A 24448-nucleotide genomic window follows, 5' to 3' on the forward strand; every position below is an offset into this window, starting at 1 on the left:
TACACAACCTAGAGCTAGATTTCGAAACAAATATTCGGAATTGAATTAGTCCACTGACTACCATTAAAGTGGTTGATTTTGTAACAAAGAGAAACAAACGGGCTGATGAAATATAAAGATGTTTCCTTCCTAAGCAATTTCTCCGTTTGCATATGTGGTGGCTTGTTTGTGAATGTCAGTGCATGCCTTTTCACATCTTATGTACGATGCGTGCAGCAGCATGTTTTTTACCTTCTGATTCCAGTAGGTGGCAGTATTTCAAAGCACCCTTTTGCTCATCTTCTCTTCTCACTTGCGGGAAAAAAAAGACAGCTGCTCCCAAAACTCGCCAGCCACCCAACGCAGAGCCGGAGGCCTGGCATGGTACCATCCATGTGCTCGCACAACTGGAACCCAGGCAACGTCACCGGTGCAGCCTGCGCAAGCCCTGCCTCAGCAGCACCAGCTGAGTTTGACCCGGCCGTACCCAGGCAGGCAGGAAGAACCCTTTTAGTTTGCATAGTATGTACGTGCACGCGTTTATCTGTCGACGACACGCATTTAGCACGGCCGGTGAAAAAGACAGGAGCGGTGGTGTGAACTTGGACACTTTCAGAAGCAGCTGGTTGTGTGTTAAACATGGCTCCTCCTCATCCCTGGACGAAGTACGTTTAATACATTACAAGGTTTGTGATGCTCACAAGGACAGCAGCGAGGGGAGGTGCTGCTCTCCGACCCACACACTAGGAGCTAATCATTCCCATGAAAGGATTTAAAGCTGCAGGAACTTTCTCTTCACACGGCGAACACCATTCTAATCAGGTCACGAGACAGAAACTAGGCAATAGTCCATCAACTAGGCGGTTATAACAAACTGGGCAAGCCAGGATGTACATAGGCAAAAAAGTAGGAAATTGGGCACACGCTAGGCCAAGGGGCAAAACAGCATGCACAATAACCAGTGGCAATAAAGGCAACAGTGAGCAAACTAGGAAATGCAGCACACAAAATGCCAACAGCAGTCTCGTGCAGCGACACTGTCATTTTCTTTCAAGGGGCACGTCTACCGGATAAGCATGACTGCAGCCTCCCAGGGCGTGATAAACCCAACATTCCTCTCCTTCAAGCTCAATAAATTTACAAACAGAAAGCTGACAATTTTTACGGTGCCCTAAAAAGGTAAACGAGTCTGGGAGAAGGCAGACAAGCCCTCGGCATTGCTGTGGTGGGGAGGGGTGGGGGGCGGGGAGAGGCAAGAAGGGAAGAATAGGGGAGAGTAAGGGTGACGAGATGCAGGGGGAGCAGCAGCCTTTGATGTGCCGGGCGCCGTGGGCAGTGAATAATTAGGGGAGGAGAAATTCCAGAGCGCACGCTGGGGGAAGCCTTGTGGGAGGGAGGCTGGTGGCTTTGTGCACGCGCTTTTTTCACGGGCACAGCACCAAATCGCCCGTTTAGGTAAGCTCTAGATAAGCTCCAATATGTCTCGACCTCTGCAATGCTTGCGCATTGGCAGAGGTCGAGCCCTAAAAAGGTCCAGGGCCCTTGTCAGGTGGTCACTGCAGCTTGCACCATTCATTTACCTGCCAGCACTGCCCATTACAATACCAACTAAACTACTAATCATCGCACTCTAACAAGTGTGACAATTCATACTATTCCAGGCCCCCAAAGGCATAAGAATTGCTTGGGTGGCAGTTATTAGTCATTGCTAATGTGTATTCAATTAATAAACAGTGGCTGTTGTGCTCATCCCTAATTAGGCAGACATCGCCACCATGTGGCAGACTGTCATAAGAGCTGGTGCAGACATCTTAGTGCTGGTGCCGAGCACCGGAAACAACCGGCTCAAATTGAGCACTAATTCTCTGTGATGGACTTGAACAATCTACTGACTCATACTGTCCTTTGAACAATCTACAGAAGGTACACTGTGGTGGGCACAGTCTGCAGGTCCCAATGCTGGGCAAACACATAATGCTGCTCCATAAAGGGGTATCACATAGTGGCAGCCCCAATACCTCGCTTTGACAGTCTTTCACCTGCATGATGTGCAGCCCCCGTACTCTGCTGGGTGCTATCTGTAGCCCCATATCTGGCTGAACCTCATCTGCAAATCTCATTCTGGAGTGTCGCAATCTGCAGCACCTCCACCCCTGTGTACCATCAGCCGCCCCTGCTTTTTGTGGTGTACTGTCCGTAGCCTGATATTGAGCTGAGTGTAATCTGAAGCTCTCCATCAGCAGCACCAATGCTGAACAGACAGACCACCAAGTAGGCGAGTACAATGATCCATTGCCAATATCATGGGTTGATGATCTATTTACAAGGTGTGGGATTACTGTTTCATTATGACTTTTTAAATTTGGAATGAGGACGTGTATACAAAATCTATTAATTCTGCACCAATTTCCACATTTTGACTCTTTCTACTCAGTTTTCTCTGTTCAATCTTCACCTGATTTTTACTGTCGAAATCCAAATGGAAAAAATTGCAAGGCTCGTGTTTTTTCTTTTTTTTTTTTTTTAATATTTTTTTATTGAAGTATTTTGCATTTATATACAAGGCACGGCATCATTAATACAAACCAAAGATTGAAGGAGAAGAAGTATATACCAATAGTTCATAGATCAAAATAAAAAACAATCACTAAATCATCAGCAGGCGAGGGTGATATTACCAGAAACAACTTAGAGCACAAGTTAGGGCACAAAAATAGCATAAATAGAAGCAAAATATACTTTCATATTGTACAACATCGATATTATAATTGCACCGAGTTTGTATTTCTTATCTGTAGGCAATCCAACATTTCACACTATTATTCCTCCTTCCATCGTGTTATAGGATCCCATATTATATTACCTAGCTTCCTTCCCCTTTTTCCCTTCCTTGCATATATCTCTTTCTCCATTTTATGCGTTATTAGTAACTTAGCCAGCCATTTATGGAAGGTAGGTGGTACAGGATCTATCCATGCAGAGGCTATACATAATCTCATGATAGACATAGCAACAAACAAAAGTTCCCTCCCACGAAAAGAACGTACATCCTCAACGTTAACTCCTAATAGAATGGTTCCCGGGGTTAGGACAATTTCGCTTTCTAAAATTTTACTTATAAAACATTCGATTTCTTTTTTAAATAAATCTAAACGGGGGCATAAAGCAAATACATGTTCCAAATCAGCATCCGAGCTTCCACACCTATAGCATGTAATACCCACTAAACCTCCCCATTGTGCTATTTTAGCCGGTGTATAATACAGGTGATAGAGTGTTTTGTAGTGTTGAGCCTGTAATGGTGCTGCACATAGTAATGAGTTCCCCATTTCTAGGGAGACACCAAAACTTTCAGAGCTGATTGTAAGATTATCCTTCCATTTTTCGCTCCACTTTTGGTGATCATCTTGTTTTACTTTAATCAATTCAGCATACAATCTTTTGATTGTGCAATCCTGCCCGTTTTGAATAATTTCCATAATAGCATTACGCCTAAATCCCAGAACACCACCTTTTTTTCCCAGGAGGAAACTCCTAATCTGGAGGAATTTGAAAAATTGCCTAGCTTCTAGGTTATATCTGTCTTGGAGATCTTTAAATTGGAGAAAGCACTGTTCCCCCCTAATATCTCCAATGGTTCTGATTCCCCTATTTTCCCACTCTGCCATTATAGATCCCGAGAAGATATCTTGTGGGAGGGTTGGATTATGTAATAATCTCGTATAAGAATTAAATTTTCCTAAGCCAATTTTTTTAGCGAAACTTTTCCAAATTTCGAATGCTGCTATTATTATCTTGAACTTTGTCCTCTTGTAGTAACTAGCCTCTGTAAATTTCAGAAGAACATCCTTCACTTCCATTCCCAGAGTTAGGCCATAGATTGCTAATGATCCAAATTTACTCCACTCCTCTGCTCCGCTACCCTGTTCACCTCCCATTAAGCCAGCCATGTTCTGTAGAGCCGCCGCCCAGTAATAAGATTTTAAATCTGGGACTCCCCAGCCTCCCCTTTCTCTTGGCAATGTCATGTATCTAAGAGCCCTTCTCGTTTTCCCTTTTGCCCAGAGAAATCTATTTAGCATACTCTCCAATTTTTTAAATATTTTATTATCAAAGAATAGCGGTATTGCCCTAAATAGATATAGAAATTTTGGAAGGATAATCATTTTTAGTATATTAGACCTTCCCACTATTGACAGGTGTAAATTATCCCATCTATCCAGGTCTTTCTCCACTTTCTTGATTAAAGGGGAAATATTCCTTTCCACCAAGTTATCCAAGTCTGACATTATGATAACCCCTAGATATGTACCTTCTTGTGTTACTCGGTTGTCTAAGCATGGGGTATACGAGTTTTTTATTATCTGTGTTTTTGATGTATTTAATTTGTATCCCGAGATTCTTCCAAATTTCAGCGCCTCGAGCTCAAGGTGTTCTATAGCCTCAGATGGGTTTGGAGAGATAACAGCGATGTCATCTGCGTAGGCTAAGATTTTACATTGCCCAATAAGCGTTGTGACCGGTGTTATCATCGCTGATGCCTCTATTCTGCGTATAAGCGGGTCCATATATATAGCGAACAATAAAGGTGAGCAAGGGCACCCTTGTCTGGTGCCTCTTTTTATATAAAATTGTCCTGTATTTCCACTGTTCACTCGTAGTGTCGCTACTGGTTCTAAGTAGAGAGTTTGTAAAGCTTTGATAAAACCTTGTTTAATTCCTGTTCTAGCTAGAGCATACCAAAGGTAGCTCCAGGAGACCCGATCGAATGCTTTTTCTGCATTGAGTAACATCACTGCAATCGGGTCTCCTGTAACTGCCGAGACATCAAATAAAGTTATTGCCTTCCGTATATGGTGGGTGGTTCCTCTCCCTGGTATAAAGCCGTGTTGGCAGCTGCTGACGATTTTATCTATGACTTTTGCCAGCCTTGATGCCAATGCTTTAGAGAAGACTTTTGCGTCTGCATTAAGTAGGGTTATAGGCCTATACGAGCCTGGTTCTTCCGGTTTTTTACCTTTTTTCAATATTACGACCACCTCTGCACCCCCCATGATTTAGGCGATGTTATGCCCAGTTGTGCCCCTTGCATCACCTTCACCATTTCTTCTCTCAAACAATCCCAAAATACTTTATAAAATTCTATGGGTATCTGATCAGGACCTGCTGCTTTACCAGAAGGTAGGTTCCATATTGCCTGCTTTATTTCCTCTAACTTCAGCTCTTCCTCTAACCCATCTGCTTCCTCTTCCTCAATTGGGTCTACAGGGATCTCCTGGAGATACTCCCTCATTTCTTCCTTATCTTTTAGGGGGTCACGACCCTGTAGCTCGTCGTCATATAACTTCTCATAAAATATCCTAAAGACTTCTCTTATTTTAATCGAGTCTGTATGTACCATGCCCGCGGTGTCCCTAATTTCCCTCACTATACCTACAGATTCTTGTTGTCTTGTTCTAGTAGCCAGTATCCTACCTACTGACTCACTCTGCTCATAGCACTTCTCCCTTTTAGTGTTATAAATTTTCGCCGCTTTGCTGGCAATTTCACCCTCTGCCTCGCCTTTGGCTTTTACTAACTCTACCCAAGCTTTTTCGATATCCCGTCCCGACACCACACTATTTTCTAGATTTTCTTCTGCCATCAAGACATTCGAAGCTAATTCTAAATTCCTCAGCTGAACTTGTTTCCTTTTATAAGAATTATAACTCATTGTTTCACCTCGTATTCCAGCTTTAAAAGTGTCCCAAACAACTCCCATTTCTGCTGTATCTTTATTAAACGAAAAAAAATCAGTAATCCATTTATTCATGTATTCTATATACTTCTCATCTTTCAGTAGCTCTCTTTCAAAAGTCCAGTTTGTGTGCTGTCTAATACTTGTTTTTGTTGTTATAGTAAGTACTAGAGGGTTATGGTCGCTTAGGACCCGTGGCAGCCTTTCAATCTTCGAGCCAGAGATACTAGTACTTGAAATAAAAAAATAATCTAATCTTGCACATGTTTGGTGCGGTGCCGAGTAATATGTGTACCCTTTGTTATCCAATATCTTTTTCCCCCATACATCTGAGAGAGCATTGTTTAACACCAGGCTGTGTAGTGCCTGAAATACTTTTTTTTTCCTACCGCTATACTTTCCAAAAGAACCCAGTCCTAATCCGTCTGCTCCATTAATATTAAGATCGCCTCCCAATATAATTTTTGGTGCCCAGGTTGCTAATTCAACATCTAAGAATTGAAATATATCGGGATCGTCCTCTGTTGATCCATATACATTTACCAATGTTTTCCACTCTCCATCAATAAAACACTCAACCATAGCCCATCTTCCCCATTTGTCTTGTGCTTTCTTTCTAGTTAGAACATTATTATTCCTAGCTAGGATAGCTACCCCTCTTTTTTTGACCCCTTGGCTTGAGTGAACTAATACCTTAAATCCTAACTGTGACAGAACATAAGCTTGTGTTGTCATTATATGAGTTTCCTGAATATATACGAAATCAAGATTCATTTGTTTCAGCATTAATGCTATTTTCGCTCTTTTGTGGGGGTCATTTAGTCCACAAACATTCCAAGTTACAATTCTAATCCCCATTATCCATGTTCTCACGTCTCCTTTCCCTACTACCCTCTCTGCTGTACATTATCTGTTTAGTAATCCTCACTTTCATTATCTTTGAATCAGCGTTGCTTGTTGCATTACTTCCTTTAATTTTTCTCAACCCTGCCTGTTCCCTGTGACCAGAGAGTATTTTTTTTAAGCTCCTCCCCTCTGTTTTTGTTCCTGCCGTGCCCTGTCCCCCATGTGGTTCCCACCCCCCACCCCCTTCTCTTTCCCCTCCCTCCCCACCCTTTCCCTTACTGGCAAATAGGTCAATTCTGACCTATGTGTGACAGCCGTGCCCTCCCAGGGGAGTCTCGCCCGGCCACCCCCCATGCTACAGCATTCTCAGAATATAATCACATTATCTCAAAAAGAACAAAAAAAGGCTCAGTTATCTCTTTGAGATAGAAACTACTTGTTTTGTGATCTCTGTACGATCCGATTGTCCGTTTCGGTCTCTATGTCTTCTTTCTTCTCGAAGGTAGGTCAAGTATTCTTGGGCAACAATTTCCGAGAAGAAGATTCTGAACTGTCCATTAAGCCCCACCTTCAAGCGAGACGGAAACAGTAAATAGACTTCACAGCCTAGGTTCTGGAATGGTACTATAAGTTGCCGCATCCGCCATCTTCTCTCAACTGTTGTATGACAAAAGTCTGGACGGGCAAAGAAAGTTATATCTTTATATGTGCGTTTCTTAGTAGGTTTAGCTTTCATAATCACTTCCTCCCTTAGCAAGTAGTTTCCTACATAGACAAGAATTGCCCTCGATCTTGCACCCGCATTGCCTTTTTTCTGTACAAGGGGGAAGCGATGTGCCCGTTGCACTTCCTTATCCCAATCCCATGCGTCCATTTCTGGAAACGCACCTTTCAGCAGTTCTACGACAAAGGCTCTTGTATCTCCCCCTTCTTTGCCTTCTTCCACTCCTAAGAGTCTTATATTATTTCTCCTCTGGCGATTTTCAAAATCTTCCAGTTTCCATAATATATCAGATTCAGTTTTTCCCTGGGTCTGCCTGAATTCCTGTATCTCTGCCATTTCATCCTCCATTTTGCCAGTTCTCTGTTCTACCTCTGCTAGTCTACCAGTTACTTCAGAGTACATATCCTGTAAGTTGTGGAGAGATTTCTGTATTTTTTTATTAGCCCGCTTGGCTCTTTGACTTTCCTGCCGTGCTTCTCCTTGAATTTGTTTCATTGTGGCAAGTAAAATGTCAAATCTGTCCTTGTTCGGGTCAGTTTCGACCCCCTCAATTGTATTAGGTATTTCTTTTGGCGGCATCATTCCCTTCTTACTCCTACTCTTACTCTTGCTCTTACTCTTGTTATTATTGCTTACTAGGGTTCTTCCTCGGGATTTACCCTTGACCTTATGGGAAATACCTTTAGTTTTAGGTTTTAGATCGTTTTTTACCTTCATCTTTTTTGAACATAAAAGATCAGCGTCCGTCTCTTGGGAGTCGCTCATTGAATAATCTTCAATCTCTGCAGAAGAAGTGGATAATGATTCTGACCCTTCTCCCTCCTCCTCTTCCTCACTCTCCTCCTCCTCCTCCTCCACCTCCTCCTCCTCCTCCTCCAACAATTCGCTATAGTCACTATAGTCACTGCCCTCACTGTCCTCGTTATTCAGTGGGGTTTTTAACAGAGATACATTTTTTATTTGGCTCTTACTTCTATCCTTATTCTTATTCTTATTCTTTTTCTTGGGAATTGCTCCTTGGTTAGCTAATAATGCTTTCTTAACCCCAGAGTCTACGACTGCTACTGCCTCTGCCTCTGCCACTTGTGATTTAGTTATGTCAATGCCAATGTCATTTGATCGACCCTAATAGTAGACTCCGGGACATCACATCCTTCTGGACCTTTTGCGGCTTCAGCAACTTCTGGCGCTGTTATAGGCTCTTTTATAGAGTCCTCTAATTTTTTACTCGAGTCATACCCCATAGCATCTATTTTGTTGGATATATCCCTAGCTTCAAATGCATCTTTTTCATTTACACTATTACTATCATGAGCCATATCCATAGCAGCCATATCCATAGCATCTATTTTATTGGATCTAGCACCAACTTCGATTGCATCATTTTCCTTGATATTCTCTCTTACTGTTTCAATTTCAGTTCCTTTGCTGGCCCTGTGTCTGCTGTCTAAGCCATCTGCACCCCCAGTACCTGGCATTACGCTGGTCTCGATATCTCCATCTCCAGGTCCAGCGCCGCCTCCTTCCTTGTGAGGGATTGCCTCCACTTCTTTTGCCTCTGTGGTTTTAGCCCCGCCCCCACAAGACTCTCCGCCCCGCCAGACTCTCCGCCTACTAAGGCTTCCCGGATCAGACGCTCTGTAACCTCCGTCAGAGCAGGATGGTCGGGCATGTCCTCCGCCTCCACCACAGTGGGCGCCGCTGCTCCATGCACCCGAGCCTTTTCATTTTCCTCGTCCGCCGTGACTTTTGCAGCCTCTGCTTGCACGCCCGCTGAAATCGCCGCTCCATGCGTTGCAGCCAGCGAGTGCATCACAGTCAATCCATTCGTCGCACCGCTCGCTCCGCTTTCAGGCATTTGCTGGACCAGGGGGCCTCTGCCTGCCCCTGCTACATCGACATGTGTTATGTCAGAGCTGGATCCATACCCCCTCTGTTCCAAGTCCGCTCCTGCAGCTGTCCCGGTATCCAGCGCTGTGGGCTCCATCTCGACACCCCCAAGGTCGGTTGATGTCGATACCTTTGTTGCTGCTAATGAAAATGAAAAGGGCGATGGCCCCTTTACCTGAAATGACTCGAAAATCAGAGGCTGCCGCAGTATTGCTTCTGTCGCAGTATCCAATACAGGTAAGTCCTTGCGTCGCTCCTCTTTCCTCTTCAAACTTGCCAAGAGTCGCTCCTCCTCCCGTTTTTTAGCTGCCTCTCTCCGTGTCTGTGCCCTTTGCTGTGCCTTTGTTTGCTGCTTCGTAGTTGGTGTTCCAGGCTCACTAGATACTTCCACTTCTTCTTGTCTCTGCTTCTGGGTATTCCTCAGCACCTTGGGGGCCATGACACGGTTAACAGCCCTCCAGACCTCTTGGCACGATGTTAGCCTCTCCTTAACGTTTGAGAGTGCCTTAGATAATGCCTTAGATAATGCTCTGAACAGTGCTGCCTGCCATCTACCTCTTGGTGCAGTTGGTGCACTTAATATGTTCGATTTGTTCGATTTTTTCAGCCAGCATGTGTCTACCTCCTCTGCTGCAACCAGCCAAACAATTGTATATTCCATACGTACTCCCACGTAGCCCATCCAGAAAATCCTCCATCCAGAAAGTCCTCCAGCCTCTGTGTCCTCGTGGATCAATTTAGAGAAAGTTTTTTTTCAAGAAAACTGAGCCATGCCAATACGATTGACCATAAGATAACTGTGATTGCAGGAGAGTGGCAGTGTGCAGCTACCCCCTACGGACTGTCGGCAGCCATCTTGCCTGTCCTTTCGTGGCTCGTGTTTTTTCTGCACAATTTATAATGACAACTTGGCAGGAAACCTTTGATTCCACCCAAATTGGGATTGCAACGGGCCCATTAGCCATCTTGAGGGCTACTGAAAAGAGAGCACTGGGAGTGGGTAATGTGGATAGACGGATGGACAGCAGGGGTAGTGGTAGAAGCGAAGAGGGAGGTACTAAGAGAGATCACAGAAGGAGATCGAATGTGGGAAAATCATGGAGAAGAACCTTGAATCAATACAAATACCCCCAAGTGCAACAGACAGCAAGCTTTGCGGGTTGGTGGGTGGGAGGTGCTCCGCTTGAAGTTAAGTTTCAGGTGTGGCAGAAAGGAAGTTAATTTCCATTCAATAAAATGCAAACTTATGTGCCAGGAAAGCAGACTAAATAGAAGGGCATATTAACCTTTATCACAATGAGCACAATTGCATTGGTGTCATGCTTGGATGGTGTGCAAACAAGTAGTTAGCTATTACACTGTTTACTGAGATAAAGGTCAGGAAAACGCCGCCATAATAAGTTAAACAGCTACTGCAAAATCAGCGTTTCTGCAGCATTGGAACACGGAGCAAATTAACTCCATCCCAGCATTGTGCTGACGTGCAGTGATTTCATGAAGAGATCAGTTTCAGAAATTGAAGAAGTTGGATTTCATTCTAATTTCTGCTGCTGGAGTTCACAGAAACCGACTTGCCTTCATCTTTGATTGTTCTCGCGCATGACTGCGCACTGTTATCACGTACGTATCTGAGACGCAGCACTTCCTGTCACTGAGCGAACCCTCGGAGCAGAACTGCTGCCGTGATGACGCACGTGCAGTTTTCTTCGGTGGCGGCTTAAAGACCCCACGAATGATTCACTTTTCAAGGGGGTGGGAAAGTAATCATCTTTGCAGTTTTCGCCAGCTGCGCACTTTGCACAAAGTTCACCAAGTTCTCCAACTGCTTCCAACTTCTCTTGTAAGCAAAAGCCGAAGTGGGCTAGGGCAGAGGACTACAAGTCCCACAATTCAAAGTAAAAAACCTGAACTGGAGCAGCACATTATGCGTCGAACTGGGGAACTTGGGGGCGTATTTACAATTTCTGGCGCAACCCTGCAAATCAGCAGGGATGCGCCAGTTATTGTGCGCCACAGCTCCGCCAGCATGGATGCGCCGCATTTACAATGCAACGCACCGAGGGGCAAAAATGGCACAGATGCGTGACGCATCTGTGCCATAAAAGTGACACATTGCTGGAGTTGCGTCGCAAGCGCGACGCAGCTCCAGCAATGCCCCGGGGGCCCTATCTACTTAATGCTGCGTTAATCCTTACGCCTGCTTCAAGCAGGCACAGGGTTTTAACGCAGCATGGGCCTAAAAGTGACTTCGTGAAATCTTGTTGATTTCACTCAGCCACTTTTAGGAGGCGTTCCTGCGCCGGAATGCCCCCACCCCCTGCACAGGAATGCCTACATGTGGCGCAGGGCATTACAACGTGACGCATCTCCCAGATGCGTCACGTTGTAAGTACCCCCGCACCATGGAGCAGGATTTGCGCCGCCTCTGCGTCACAAAAGTGACGCAACTGCGGCGTAAATGAGGCGCAAGGGGCTTGTAAATCTGCCCTTTGGCATCTATAGAAAGGAGCAGCGGCTGCCGGCACTGATCGAAGGTAGGGGGCTGGAGGGGGAGAGGAAGCGGGAGGTAGAGGGGCGGAGGTGGGAGTGGGGTTTAGGATGCGGGGGAAGCGGGAATAAAAAATAAATAAAATAAAAATGTTCCCTCTCTCCCCTCCTTCGCCTCTGTAGTCCTCCCTCGTTCTGCCTTACCGGAAGCGCACACAGGTGACCAGCCAGCCAGATACACCTAATATGTATTTGCCCGGTGTTAGAGTACCACCGCCGTTATTTGCTGCTGAGACAGTTTAATGGAAGAGGTATCCGCACCTGCAGATCTGCAATAATACAAAGTCTGGACTCAAAGGACCCGCAATTAATCTGTCAACTGATAACATTTCTAACCTGTTTTGAGAATTGAATGAAACAATGATACAGGCTACAAACATTATTTAGTTGCTCATCCCCGTCTTAAAGAGTTATACATTCGTAAATAGAAAAAATGTATCAAATTTTAATGTGGTACCAGTTGTCTATACTTACTTTTCCTAGGGGTATTTTTTAACAAGCATAGAAAATGGATTTTGTGTATTGGAACATTGTCATGGTTTTAACTAACTATTCAATAAAGAATTTTTCACTTTCACTTTCACTTTCAGTCAGCCAGATACAACACTGCCTTAGCAGCATGGTGATTGGTATGAGCACCGCTTTTCACCGCTCAGACGCTGACTGGAGGCCTGAGCATGTTCTCCACTTAGGTTGCATTGCAGCCTGCATGGTGAACATGCGAAGTGCGCAAGACTGTTTTGGGCAACCCGAGACTGCAGGCCAAGCTGTCACTGCGAACATTCGGAGGGTGCTACTAGTCCTCCCCTGCCCTCTAGCGCAAATTGGGTGCAAGCAGGAGAAAATGAAATGATACCACCAGTTATTATCATTTTATTTTCCTGTTGTGTCACTGCAAAAAAGCAGTGGGGCGATGCTTTTCTGCATTTGAGGAGGAGCTGCCGCAAGCTTATTAATTTGATCACCCACAAGATGAAAGTAGAGAAGAACAGTCGACTTTCAGTGAGCGAAAGGAAAGGCAGCTAGAGAAGAAACAAGCCTACTCTCTAGGGTGCCTGGTACCTGAAAGAAATGTAAATGTGTGCTATTGGTTCTTTGGCACATCTGAAGGTTGATTGGGGGCTAGTATATGTATTAATTGGTTGATAGAGTGTCCTTTTAAAGTCAACCTATAATAAAAAAAGTTGACACTAGCTACAATCAGCACATTAGTAACAGCAATCTTTTAAAAGCACTATCAACATTTAAACAAAACCATTTTTGCACATTTTGCGACAGCCTGTGTATGTTATATGGTGTGACATACATATTTTAAACTAATGACTTACTTAGTCGACTGTGCTTCCAGTAACAGGCTTGGACCTTTTAGCACAATATATATATATATACACATCACTAATTCCCACAGGGCACCGAACAGGATTAAAATCAGTGACCATCCAGTAATACCCACCGATACCTACATTAACCAACTGACCTATCCCACTAGAAAAATGTATTTCCCACAGAAGATTTTAAATTGCATTTATTTTTCATTTTAGGTGTGTGCATTATATTTTATATGAGGTTACCTTTAGGTCAAAAGCCGCATCTCTGGCCCCGCTTTCTCGCTCACTGGCCACGCCCCCATTGTACTCAGGATCACAGTAACCATACTTTTCTTTACACGTTTTAGTCGCTGCTTACGGGGGACATTTTGTGAGACAATATACTTTCAAAAAACATTTAGTGGCAGAACAATCTTGCAGACCATTTTCTCTCGCAAACCTAAAACGAGGAGTTTTCTCTTACAGTCGTACTTTCTTTGTGATTTTGCAGTTGTTGTAAAGTTTACAAAGATTGTGAATTTAACAAGAAAGTTTACAAAGTTGCCACAGACACCTTCACACATTTTTACACGCCAGTCTTTCTGGACCTGTTTTTTGAAGCTTTGAAGTTGTACTCTAGCAGTGAAAAAGGAAACCATAGCACCACCCTACTGAATTTGCTCGGTCAGCGTAGAACTCTCGTATATTCCCATCTGACAGGTCAGAGAAACAAAGAAACAAAGAATAAGAGAGAATGAAGAAATAGGAGAGTGGGGTTGATCTTGTTCTTTGTGGGCAACAAACAACCATCAGAAGTACAAACATAGATGTTTGTGATCAACTAAGGATATGCCAAAGACAGGTTCTGCTACTGCCTGCAAAGCATTTGGCACCCAGATTTTCTTTCAGCCTTGTGATAATTTGATGACATGTACCCTGGTGTCCTTGCATCTTCCGGCGTCTCCGGCAACATGCAGACTTTGATAATTTGTGAGGCACAGGATTCTAGATTCACTTGACCTAGGCCATGCCCTTAATTACATGAGTCCCACCCTTTGTAAAGGACTCCTGATGAAGGTTTTTTGGCCAGGCTTCGTTTTGGATACTCCCTGATTTTGTATTCCACCTAAAGCCCTGCTAGCTGCAAAGTGCTATTTTCACTGTATAGACAAAGTCACATTTCCTAGAAGGCCAGCTTGTGACAAAGAGCCTGATTTAGAGTTTGGTAGATGGATTACTCCATCATAAATGTTACAGATATCCTGTCCACATTATATTTTAGCAGTCGGTGCACAGATTTCCCCGTGGTAAAGTATATGGAAAAGTAAAAAAGTCTATTAAACTTCAAAAACATATGTACAAATAGTTTTATGTTGTTTTGTAAACAGGGGACCCCTACGTATAGTGAAGTTTGCTAATTGTAGGGACTAATCAAACAGGTAAGTAAAGAACATAATTAGCAAACAATAGGTTTTCTACTGCCCTGAACTGGTCAACATATCATTTTCATATAACAAATGTCAATCAAACAAAGCACGTAATGGGTACAAATTGAGGTTGGGATACAATTTATTTTTGATATTTTTTTAGAAAATTATTATTTTATCCATTATTGTTTTTCTTTCATAAAAAGTTTTAGACACATACATTTTACATATAAAAACACAGAAAGAAACATATACAAAACATGATTTTGGTCAATGTATTAACAGATGTAGGCAATATGTTGTTAAACCTCAATAGCTTTATGTTAAATGTTGGAAATGGATTGTATATATGAATTTTTTATGTGTAAAAAATAACCTATTTAATACTTAATTATTTTAAAGATAATAAATTACTAATTTTGCAGTTAAGCGGGAATATTCTTTTCAAGCACCCTCTTAATATTCATAAAGGGGTGTTGATCCCTCCAACTAGAGTTGCCCCAAAGACATATGAAATGTATCTACATGAGTAGCCATATGTTGTGTGACAATAGCAACCAGCCTGTAAAAGAACCAAAATGGAACATTGAAGGCGAAAGTAGAGTGCCTTTATTGTGAAATATATATTAAAAAATATATTACTGTTGTAGGCCTTAGAAAATTTTTAGCAAAATTTTGCAATTGGAGAAAAAAATGTCCCAGACGCAATGAATAAATATCTGACATTGCAATTAAATTATTATATAATCTTGCTCGGAATTGTGATCACAGTGAAATATCAAAAAATATTTTATACATATTGTAATATTAGTCATGGATATATTTGCTTGATGTAAAGCCAAAGATTTGAGAAACATGTTAACGTACAGTTATAACTGAAGATTCAGTTCAACATACTGACATACTAGACAACGGACAGTGCTGCAATGCAGCATTGCAATTGGTTTTGAGTGTCCTGGTTCGAGGCTCAACCAGGGAACGGCAGCCTGGGCCATGTTCTCCACTCAGGCTGTAATGCAGCCTGCATGGAGAAGGAGGAAAGTGCCCGTGCCTAGTTTGGGTGGCCCGAGAGGGCCAACCAATCAGTTACTGCGCACTTAGGAGTGGGCAAACCACTCCTCCCCTGCCCTACTCTGAGAGTAGGGCTGCCCCGTCCGCCCACCCACCCGCCCGCAAAGCAGCACAAACATAAAATGATAATAACTACTTCTCTCACTGCTTCAAAGCAGTGGGGCGAGGCTTCTCCGCCATAGCAGAGGAGCCGCCACTGGTCTTAAGACCCCTTTATTTTGCTGCAATTCAAATCTTCCCATTGCAGGGCACTGTGAAAGTCTTAAATGGATATCAGGTTTGTAAAGTTAAAACACTGGAAAGCAGATATGACTTTTTAAAGGCGATGTAAGTAATGTAAATAGCATTGTTGAAATCATTAAAATATTGGTCGTATGTTTAGCAGGAATCATGAACATTATAACTCCACATGCAAAATCAGTGGTGTTTCCTCCGCTATGGCAGAGGAGCGCCGCCCCACTGGTTTCAAGCAGTGTGAGAAGTAGAAACATAAAATGATCATAACTTTAAGTTATTATCATTTTATGATTTTATGTTTGTGTTGCTTTGCAGTCGGGCGGGTAGGCGGTTCTGCTCTGCTCTAGGAGCAGGGCAGGGGAGGAGGGGTTTCCCCACTCCTAAGTGCGCAATGACTGTTTGGACGGCCCTCTCAGGCCACCCAAACCAGTCATGTGCACTTTCCCCGTTCTCCATTCAGGCTGCATTGTAGCTTTGTGAGTAGTTAGGGGAGCCTGGGTGCCTACCAATCACAACGCTGCTTTGCAGCATTGTGATTGGTCAGTGGGGCCTAGCCTTCCTGTTCCTCAAGGCGAGCAGGAGCAGAGACATTGGACCTGGCGGGATCTATGACGGTACAACGCAGGCTATTACAACGCCTGCTGTTACAACGCGGTTTTTACATTGCATACCATTACAACGCATAGTGCTTTTAGGCGCTGGATAGTGAATTATTTAATTTACTATTCCAACTCCAGTCCCCAAGGATAGTAGGGAAGGTGTTGGATAGTAAATTAAATATATTCCCTATCCTAGAGCGCCCCCCAGCGCAATGCGTTGTAATGGTTTGCGTTGTAATGGTTGCGATGTAATGGTAGTCGTTGTAATGCTTGCGTTGTAAGTGATGTTTCCCCCATGGCGGCAAGGTAAGTTCATTTTTTTTAACTTTAATTTTTATTATGCCACCTTCCTGCAATCGTGACTCCCCAGTGCGACCTCCGTGCCTGCCCGTCGCTCGCGAGCCATGACGGCCGCCACTGAGAAAAATAAACTTTTATAGTTCTAGAGAGGCTATTAGATAACATAGTGCCACCAAGAAAAGCAACCACTTACACTTAAAACAGAGATAACCAGTCATTGATGGATACTTGAAATTTAATATTTGCAATTCAATGCCATATGATACATACAAATTACCTATTTTCTATCATTTGCAGGTCAGTGGAAAACACTGTTTCTTGTGCCAGGCATAATAACCATCAAGTCAAACCAAGCCAAAACACTGGACCAGTTGAGAAACAACGAATGCCAACATGTCCGAGCACAATACCCACAGTGAGCGGCATTCATGTGGTAGAGGTCTATGGGCAACGTCGAGGTGCCCCACAGGCTTATGACTTATATCTGCCTGGCTAGTCATATGTTGTGTGACAACCACAACCAACCTCCAAAAGGACCAAAATGGAACAATGACGCTGAAAGAGAAGTGCCTTCAATGTGATACATACACAAATGATTTTTTTGAGTAGGTCATCAAACTTTTTTGTTATCAGAAGATTGTAACTGAAACAATGCTTGCAGATTTTATGTAAAATATTTGACATTGGCATTTCAATGAAATTATTATATAATCTGTGCTCGGAATGGTGATCTCAGAGAATTATGTATGAACAAATAGTGTATATATATTGAAAAAATAGCCATTGATCTTTTTGCTTGATGTAAAATCAAAGATTTAAGGAAAACGTGAATGTACTGTAACTGACAATTAAAGATTCTGTTCAGCATATGTTAATATTTTTAAAATGAGGAAAACATATTTTTGTACATTGGAACATGAGAGAATTACAATAAAGTTTTCTTATGTATAATTCTACGCTTCTATCCGATTACATTTTGTAAAAGAAAAAAACAGATTTTATTTGCATATCTAGTTGCTGTAAATGATCCCTTTGTGGGTGCAGGGGAACCCCTCCATTTGAACACCCCCAAAATGTACCTCAATACTTTGCCCATGGATTGAAACACCGGAGATGGTGTTGAACCTGAATTTCATGAGGTAATGGGTCTTCAAGGTAAAGTGCCTCCTACCACATCAGAAATACAATAAATCGAGTAAGGTCCCAGTCAATGATTGAGTTCTACATTGAGCGAGTAAATTTAAAACATTTATTATAAAGTTTGTCTTAAGACAGACTTAAGACAGACTTAAGTTAGGATTTTGTCTTAAGTCTGTCTTAAGACAAACTTAAGACAAAATCCTAACTTCTGTGAATACCAAAAGTAGTAAGTTTAGATTTTTGTCTTAAGTTAGTTCTGTGAATCGGGCCCAGAGAGCTTTCGGATGTTCCTTGAAATGTTACATTACTGTGAAAATACTGGAAAGGTTTTCATTAAGAACAACAACTGAAATGAACAAACATGACTCAGCTTGATTGTGTACTGCAGAAATAATGAGCAATGAAATGTCCTAGGGGAAAGCCATCAGAGACTGGGCCTAAATGAAGACCTAGGGCGAACAAAACACACTTCTATTAATCATAGAAATTTTGTTTCAAATGGTACAGTACTATTTCAGTGTGTGTATATATATATATGTATATGTGTGTGTATATATATATATATATATATATATATATATATATATATATATATATATATCCACGAAATAAAAGAAAAATCTCCTGTGTTTTCAGAGGGCTTGAGATTTCAAACAGTTCACCAAGTAACCACAGATTCCTTAAAATGAAGAATAGACTCGGAGCCACTTAAAATAATTCTTGTTTATAACATTGGGGCTGGTGTAGGAAATGATTCTGCAGTTACAGATTTTGTAAAATCACAGAGTTTGCGGGTGCTGAATGACAATTCGTAATGTACCAAAATCATTTTGTGATTTGCAAATGGATTTCCAAATATCAAAAGGGGTTTGTGACTTATTCTGAATTCCCTTTAGGAGGGGATATGACAGGGGAGCGCCCTCCTAATTGTGAATCTCAATGAGCCTTGCCACAGCAACTACTTTGAAAGCCATTTAACAGTTACACACACCTGAAAGTAGGTGGAAATCCATTTGGAAGGGGAATCCTGTCCAGGTAGGGACCAGGCTGCTCGTTCTAATATCTTCCCAAACAGGAGCATGGCATCCTAAAGCAAAATTCCATTTGGGAATGGAAACACAGGAATGGTGGTCAGAGGTTCCTTGCAAGCCACCTTTCATGTGTTTATTGCCAATCACAGGTGGTCGCAAATAGCGATCTATCTACTAAACATTCATTAAGCAGGTTGTTATGTGAACTCCTGTAGCTGGACATTTTGCAAAGTGACCTATTAATATTTAACACGCATGGTATAGTGAAAGACAGGTCTCAAAATGTGTCTGGACATTTTGCGAAGTGACCTAGTCTCAAAATGTCAGTTACTATTGGCTTCTTTTGCTTTTGTACACTATTGCTTTATTATATTGTTATTATATTGTTATATCCATAAATATCCATAAATTAAGCTTCATACTGAAGAGGTAGACATTAGACCAGTCTCAGTGTAATACATTGGATGAGACTCAGATACATGTTCCTCCTACTGGGCATGTTTGCCTTTCCTAGCTGGACTTTTTGTGTGTTATGTTATTTTAATATTTACAACAAGGGGTGGTGAGGGACAGAGTCTCTGAATTAAGCAGAAAGCTCTCACCCAGTCAAGAGATCAGGGCTAGATCCAACACCGTTTTTTAGCTCACTGCACCATCCCAGTTTCAGAACCTGGCTGTATGCAAATTAGTCTGTTCCTGTCCCAGTGCATGATGGGAACAGGGCAAACCAAACTACAAAAGCCAATTCTTACACTGGGAAGGAAACAAGCTCCCGGGGACCGGTTTCTGGCATTACTGCCGTCTTCGGCCCGGTTTGCTTGAATCCTGATGGTGCAATGAGCAAGGGTCTCACATCTGAGAATACCCTTCCACGCTTAGGGTGGACAAAAATATTTACAACAAGGGGTGGTGAGGGACAGAGTCTCTGAATTAAGCAGAAAGCTCTCACCCAGTCAAGAGATCAGGGCTAGATCCAACACCGTTTTTTAGCTCACTGCACCATCCCAGTTTCAGAACCTGGCTGTATGCAAATTAGTCTGTTCCTATCCCAGTGCATGATGGGAACAGGGCAAACCAAACTACAAAAGCCAATTCTTACACTGGGAACGAAACAAGCTCCCGGGGACCGGTTTCTGGCATTACAGCCGTCTTCGGCCCGGTTTGCTTGAATCCTGATGGTGCAATGAGCAAGGGTCTCACATCTGAGAATACCCTTCCACGCTTAGGGTGGACAAAAATATTTACAACAAGGGGTGGTGAGGGACAGAGTCTCTGAATTAAGCAGAAAGCTCTCACCCAGTCAAGAGATCAGGGCTAGATCCAACACCGTTTTTTAGCTCACTGCACCATCCCAGTTTCAGAACCTGGCTGTATGCAAATTAGTCTGTTCCTGTCCCAGTGCATGATGGGAACAGGGCAAACCAAACTACAAAAGCCAATTCTTACACTGGGAAGGAAACAAGCTCCCGGGGACCGGTTTCTGGCATTACAGCCGTCTTCGGCCCGGTTTGCTTGAATCCTGATGGTGCAATGAGCAAGGGTCTCACATCTGAGAATACCCTTCCACGCTTAGGGTGGACAAAAATATTTACAACAAGGGGTGGTGAGGGACAGAGTCTCTGAATTAAGCAGAAAGCTCTCACCCAGTCAAGAGATCAGGGCTAGATCCAACACCGTTTTTTAGCTCACTGCACCATCCCAGTTTCAGAACCTGGCTGTATGACAATTAGTCTGTTTCTGTCCCAGTGCATGATGGGAACAGGGCAAACCAAACTACAAAAGCCAATTCTTACACTGGGAAGGAAGCAAGCTCCCGGGGACCGGTTTCTGGCATTACAGCCGTCTTCGGCCCGGTTTGCTTGAATCCTGATGGTGCAATGAGCGTTTATAATTTATAAAGTGAAACACCTCAGTCCCACAAGAGTGTTACGGTGCTAAATGTAATAGATTTACATTACAATGCTCCCCTAAAATTTGAAGAAATATCTTGAAAATGGGACATAGAGGCACACGCATTCAAAATATGGGTTTAAAACTTGTCCCAGCCATACATATATGGCTGGCCATGTACAGGCTAGTTTTCTTCCTTGCTTAAAGCAATTGAACACCTTCGGTGCTCATGACGGCTCCCGGCCGTCATGAGTCACAGTAGACGTGTGCTCATGACGGCCGGGAGCCGCCTGCCCACGCGCGGATAATTACCTGCCAGTGCGGGAGAATTAATCAGTGGGCGGAGTTCAGACGGCTTCCGGCCGTCATGAGCACACTCCCACCATTATTTATGACAGCCGGGAGCTGTCATAAGTACCTGAGCGCCACATCCAATCCTGACCCCCTCACACCGCAGTGAAATTTACGTTGCGGCGAAGGGGTTTAAGCAATTTGTTTAGGAACAACTGGTTATTATCCTCAATTGCATGTGATTGAAGTTAGCATCTACAGCTCCCAGACTTGACCATAGATCAAGATGAGGCTAGCAATGATAACTTCTTGAATGATCAAGCCAGATGTGTAGGACCTAGTGTGCCTCAGCTTCGAAACCATAGAATATTCATAGAATTCAAAAATTGAAGATAGTGGCACAAAAGGTTTTTTTTCCATATCCCAGCAGAATTGATCCTACCAGGTGACTAAACTGATACTGCCTTCTTGGCTGCAATGAAATCTGAGGGTCACCCTTGCTACCACCAATTCGACCGCTTTGTATTTTATTGTATTGTATGTAGCTCTTATATAGCGCAAACTGCCACCCTACGAGTTTCCTGGCGCTTTAGAAAAACCTAATCAGATGGAAACGGCAGATAGCAGGGCTGAATAATGGACACCGGAGTCTCAGATTTTAGCAAATAGCCAGGTTTTTAGGCTCCTTCTGAAACAAATCAGAGAGTCGGCTTGCCTGATGTTCTGGGGCAGCGTGTTCCACAGCCGGGATACTACTGTGCAAAAAGCCCTGCCTCCCATCCTGGATTTCTTGAATCTGGTAGTTGTTGCCAGACTCACACTGGAGGAACGAAGGAGCCTAGTGGGCTAGTACCATGTAAATCTTTCCTGCATTGGTAGGGGGCCCATACTGTGCAGTGCTCTACAGACAATGCACAGCGATTTAAATGTAACTCTGTCCCTTATCGGCAGCCAATGGAGATCTCTCAAGGCCATTGTGGTAGACTGGACTCTTTGCAGCCCCTGCAAAATATATGAAGGACACCTAAGTATAGGGAATTACAGTAATCCAGTCTGCACAAGATTATACTCGTTACCACCAGGGGTCTAGCCTCATTGGGTAGGAGAGGAAGAATCTGTCTAAGAGCTTTTAGCAGGCCAAAGCATACGCTGATTGTTTTGTTGGTTTGCGAAACCATTTGAAGATTTTCATCAAACAGTACTACCAGGTTACGCCGTGTTTTAACTGGGACACAAAGATCGGTCCCCGGGGAGAACCTAAGCTCACACGGTATTTGCGGATTCAATTTAGCCATCGAGCAGTAGACTACCTCAGTTTTCCCCTCGTTAAATTGTAGAGAGTTTGCATTAAGCCAACCGGAGACCCGACACATACATTCCTGGAATGTGTCCATAGACACGGCATGTTTCCCTTCAATGGAAAACACCAATTGGGTGTCGTCAGCGTAATTGATCAGGTCGATCCCATGAGATTTTATAATAGGGATCAGGGGCCGCAGATATATGTTAAAAAGGATAGTCTGATCGACGAGCCCTGTGGCACTCCGTGATGAACCAGGGACTTGGAGGAAGGATACGGGGTCATGGTCACTACCTGTTGTCTACCTGACAGGTACGATTGTAGCCATTTCAGAGCTTTGCCTTTCACACCCAATTTCTTCAGTCTGCAAAACAGGACTGCGTGGTTTACCGTGTCGAATGCGGCCGACATATCCAATAGCACTAGCACTGATGAATTGCCATTGTCGGCTCGCATTCGCAGTGTGTCCAGCATGGTTGCCAACGCAGTTTCTGTCCCGTGGCCTGGGCGGAACCCAAACTGATCCCTTTCCAGTAAGCGGTTATCTTCAAGATAACTCGACAAAGACCTGCTGACAGCCTTTTTCAGAATTTTTATAGGGTAGGGCAGGAGAGATATAGGCCTAAAGTGAGCTGGGATTGTTGGGTCCTGTAAGGGTTTCTTGAGTAGGGGAGTTACCACTGCCTGCTTCCATACCTCCGGCACTACTCCTTCCTCCAGGGACTGGCAGCAGATCAGTCGCATCCAGGAAAATAGCTCTGGTCCATACTCCTTCCAGATCTTATGAGGAAGGGGGTCTAAAGGAGAACCAGAAGATATAATAAGAGCAAGGCTGTTAAAAAGCTCTTCTGTGAGAGTTTGAAAACTCTTAATAGATGATACTACCCGTGGTTCCTCCTCGGCAATCTAGAGAAGTGCGTCCTGACTGCTGACCTTATCCTGAGCAATCCCCCCCACAATTTTGGCAATCTTTTCTTCAAAGAAGATGGCGATTTCATCGCAAAGTTTTTGTGTTTGCGATCACCCTATTGCTCGTGCAGGCCATGTTGGAAAGGTCTCTTATGATATTGAAGATAGTTTTTGTGCTGTTCGGTGATTGAAGTATAGAGGTAGCATAGAAAAGAGCTTTTGATTTAACAATGGCCCCTTTATATTTAGCCTGCACTATCTTCAGCAGTCTCCTATTAGACTCTAAATAGAGTCTTCGCCACTTCTTTTCTGCCTGTCTACACTGATTACGTAATAATTTCAGCTCCTCACTAAACCAAGGGGCTGACGGTTTCCTTCTGTTCTTTATCTTTTTCAAGGGGACAAGTTTATCAAGGGTATCAGTGATATAGTTACAATAGGTATGATAGTTCTGGCCCACCGAGTCAGCTGGAGCAAAAAGTGTCTGTTTGGTGAAGATTGGATGTTTTATCTTTTGGTAATTTAGACCAGTCCCTTCCCTTTCGGTAGGTTGCTGGGCAGGTATTTTTATTCACATGGGTAGATATAGTAATCTTAAAGTGAACCAGGGAATGGTCAGTCCAACATTGGGGTAGTATGCCAATCACCTCTGTCTCAGTCTGATTTGCAAACACAAGGTCCAGCACATGTCCACCTAAGTGGGTTGATTCCAGTATCAGCTGATCAAGGCCGCAATTCCCACATAGATGTTGTAGGTCCTTCAGGTGACTCCCTAGGGTCCCATTGTCCCATAGGTTAAAATCTCCTAAAAGCAGCAGTCTGGAGTGGGTCAGGGCAAGGGCGGCGATAGTGTCAAACAATACCTGATACTGAGTATCTAGGCCTGGGGGCCTATAGCAAATCATACCTGTTAGTGTCCTTCCCTTAGTTTCTTGCAGGGTAAAGCCCAGCAATTCTATCCCTACGACCTCATCAATCTGTAGGGGGGGGACGTTCCACCTCTCCTTAAATATAACCCCGACCCCCCACCTCTTCCCAGGGCTTTAGAGGATCGTCGGAGGTTTATGATATTCTTCTCCACCCCAGTCCAAAAGACACATCTCTGGCCATGGTCAATTAAATGTGTGTGGCTGCTGTGGTGCCCCAATGTCATCAGGCTGCTTGCTGTGCAACAGCAAGCATACTAACACCCAGATTCAGCCTATTGACATCCCACACTTTGA

At 43.4% G+C, this 24448-nt stretch overlaps 1 protein-coding gene and 1 pseudogene across 1 annotated transcript in view; one reads left to right on the forward strand and one right to left on the reverse strand.

Annotated features, from left to right (window-relative positions):
• Positions 1-17615, forward strand: part of SUSD3 (sushi domain containing 3) — a 233741-nt gene extending 216126 nt beyond the window's left edge. Inside the window, exon 5 of the mRNA XM_086939158.1 lies at positions 16962-17615. Within this exon, the coding sequence (XP_086795284.1) occupies positions 16962-17160 (199 nt within the window). The 3' untranslated portion in view covers positions 17161-17615. The remainder of the gene's footprint in view (positions 1-16961) is intronic.
• Positions 17616-22502: 4887 nt separating this feature from the next.
• Positions 22503-24130, reverse strand: LOC147692905 (uncharacterized; annotated as a pseudogene).
• Between the last annotated feature and the right edge of the window lie 318 nt (positions 24131-24448).

The sequence above is a fragment of the Lissotriton vulgaris genome, chromosome 9 (genome assembly GCF_964263255.1).
Source record: "Lissotriton vulgaris chromosome 9, aLisVul1.2, whole genome shotgun sequence".
Classification (NCBI taxonomy): domain Eukaryota; kingdom Metazoa; phylum Chordata; class Amphibia; order Caudata; family Salamandridae; genus Lissotriton; species Lissotriton vulgaris.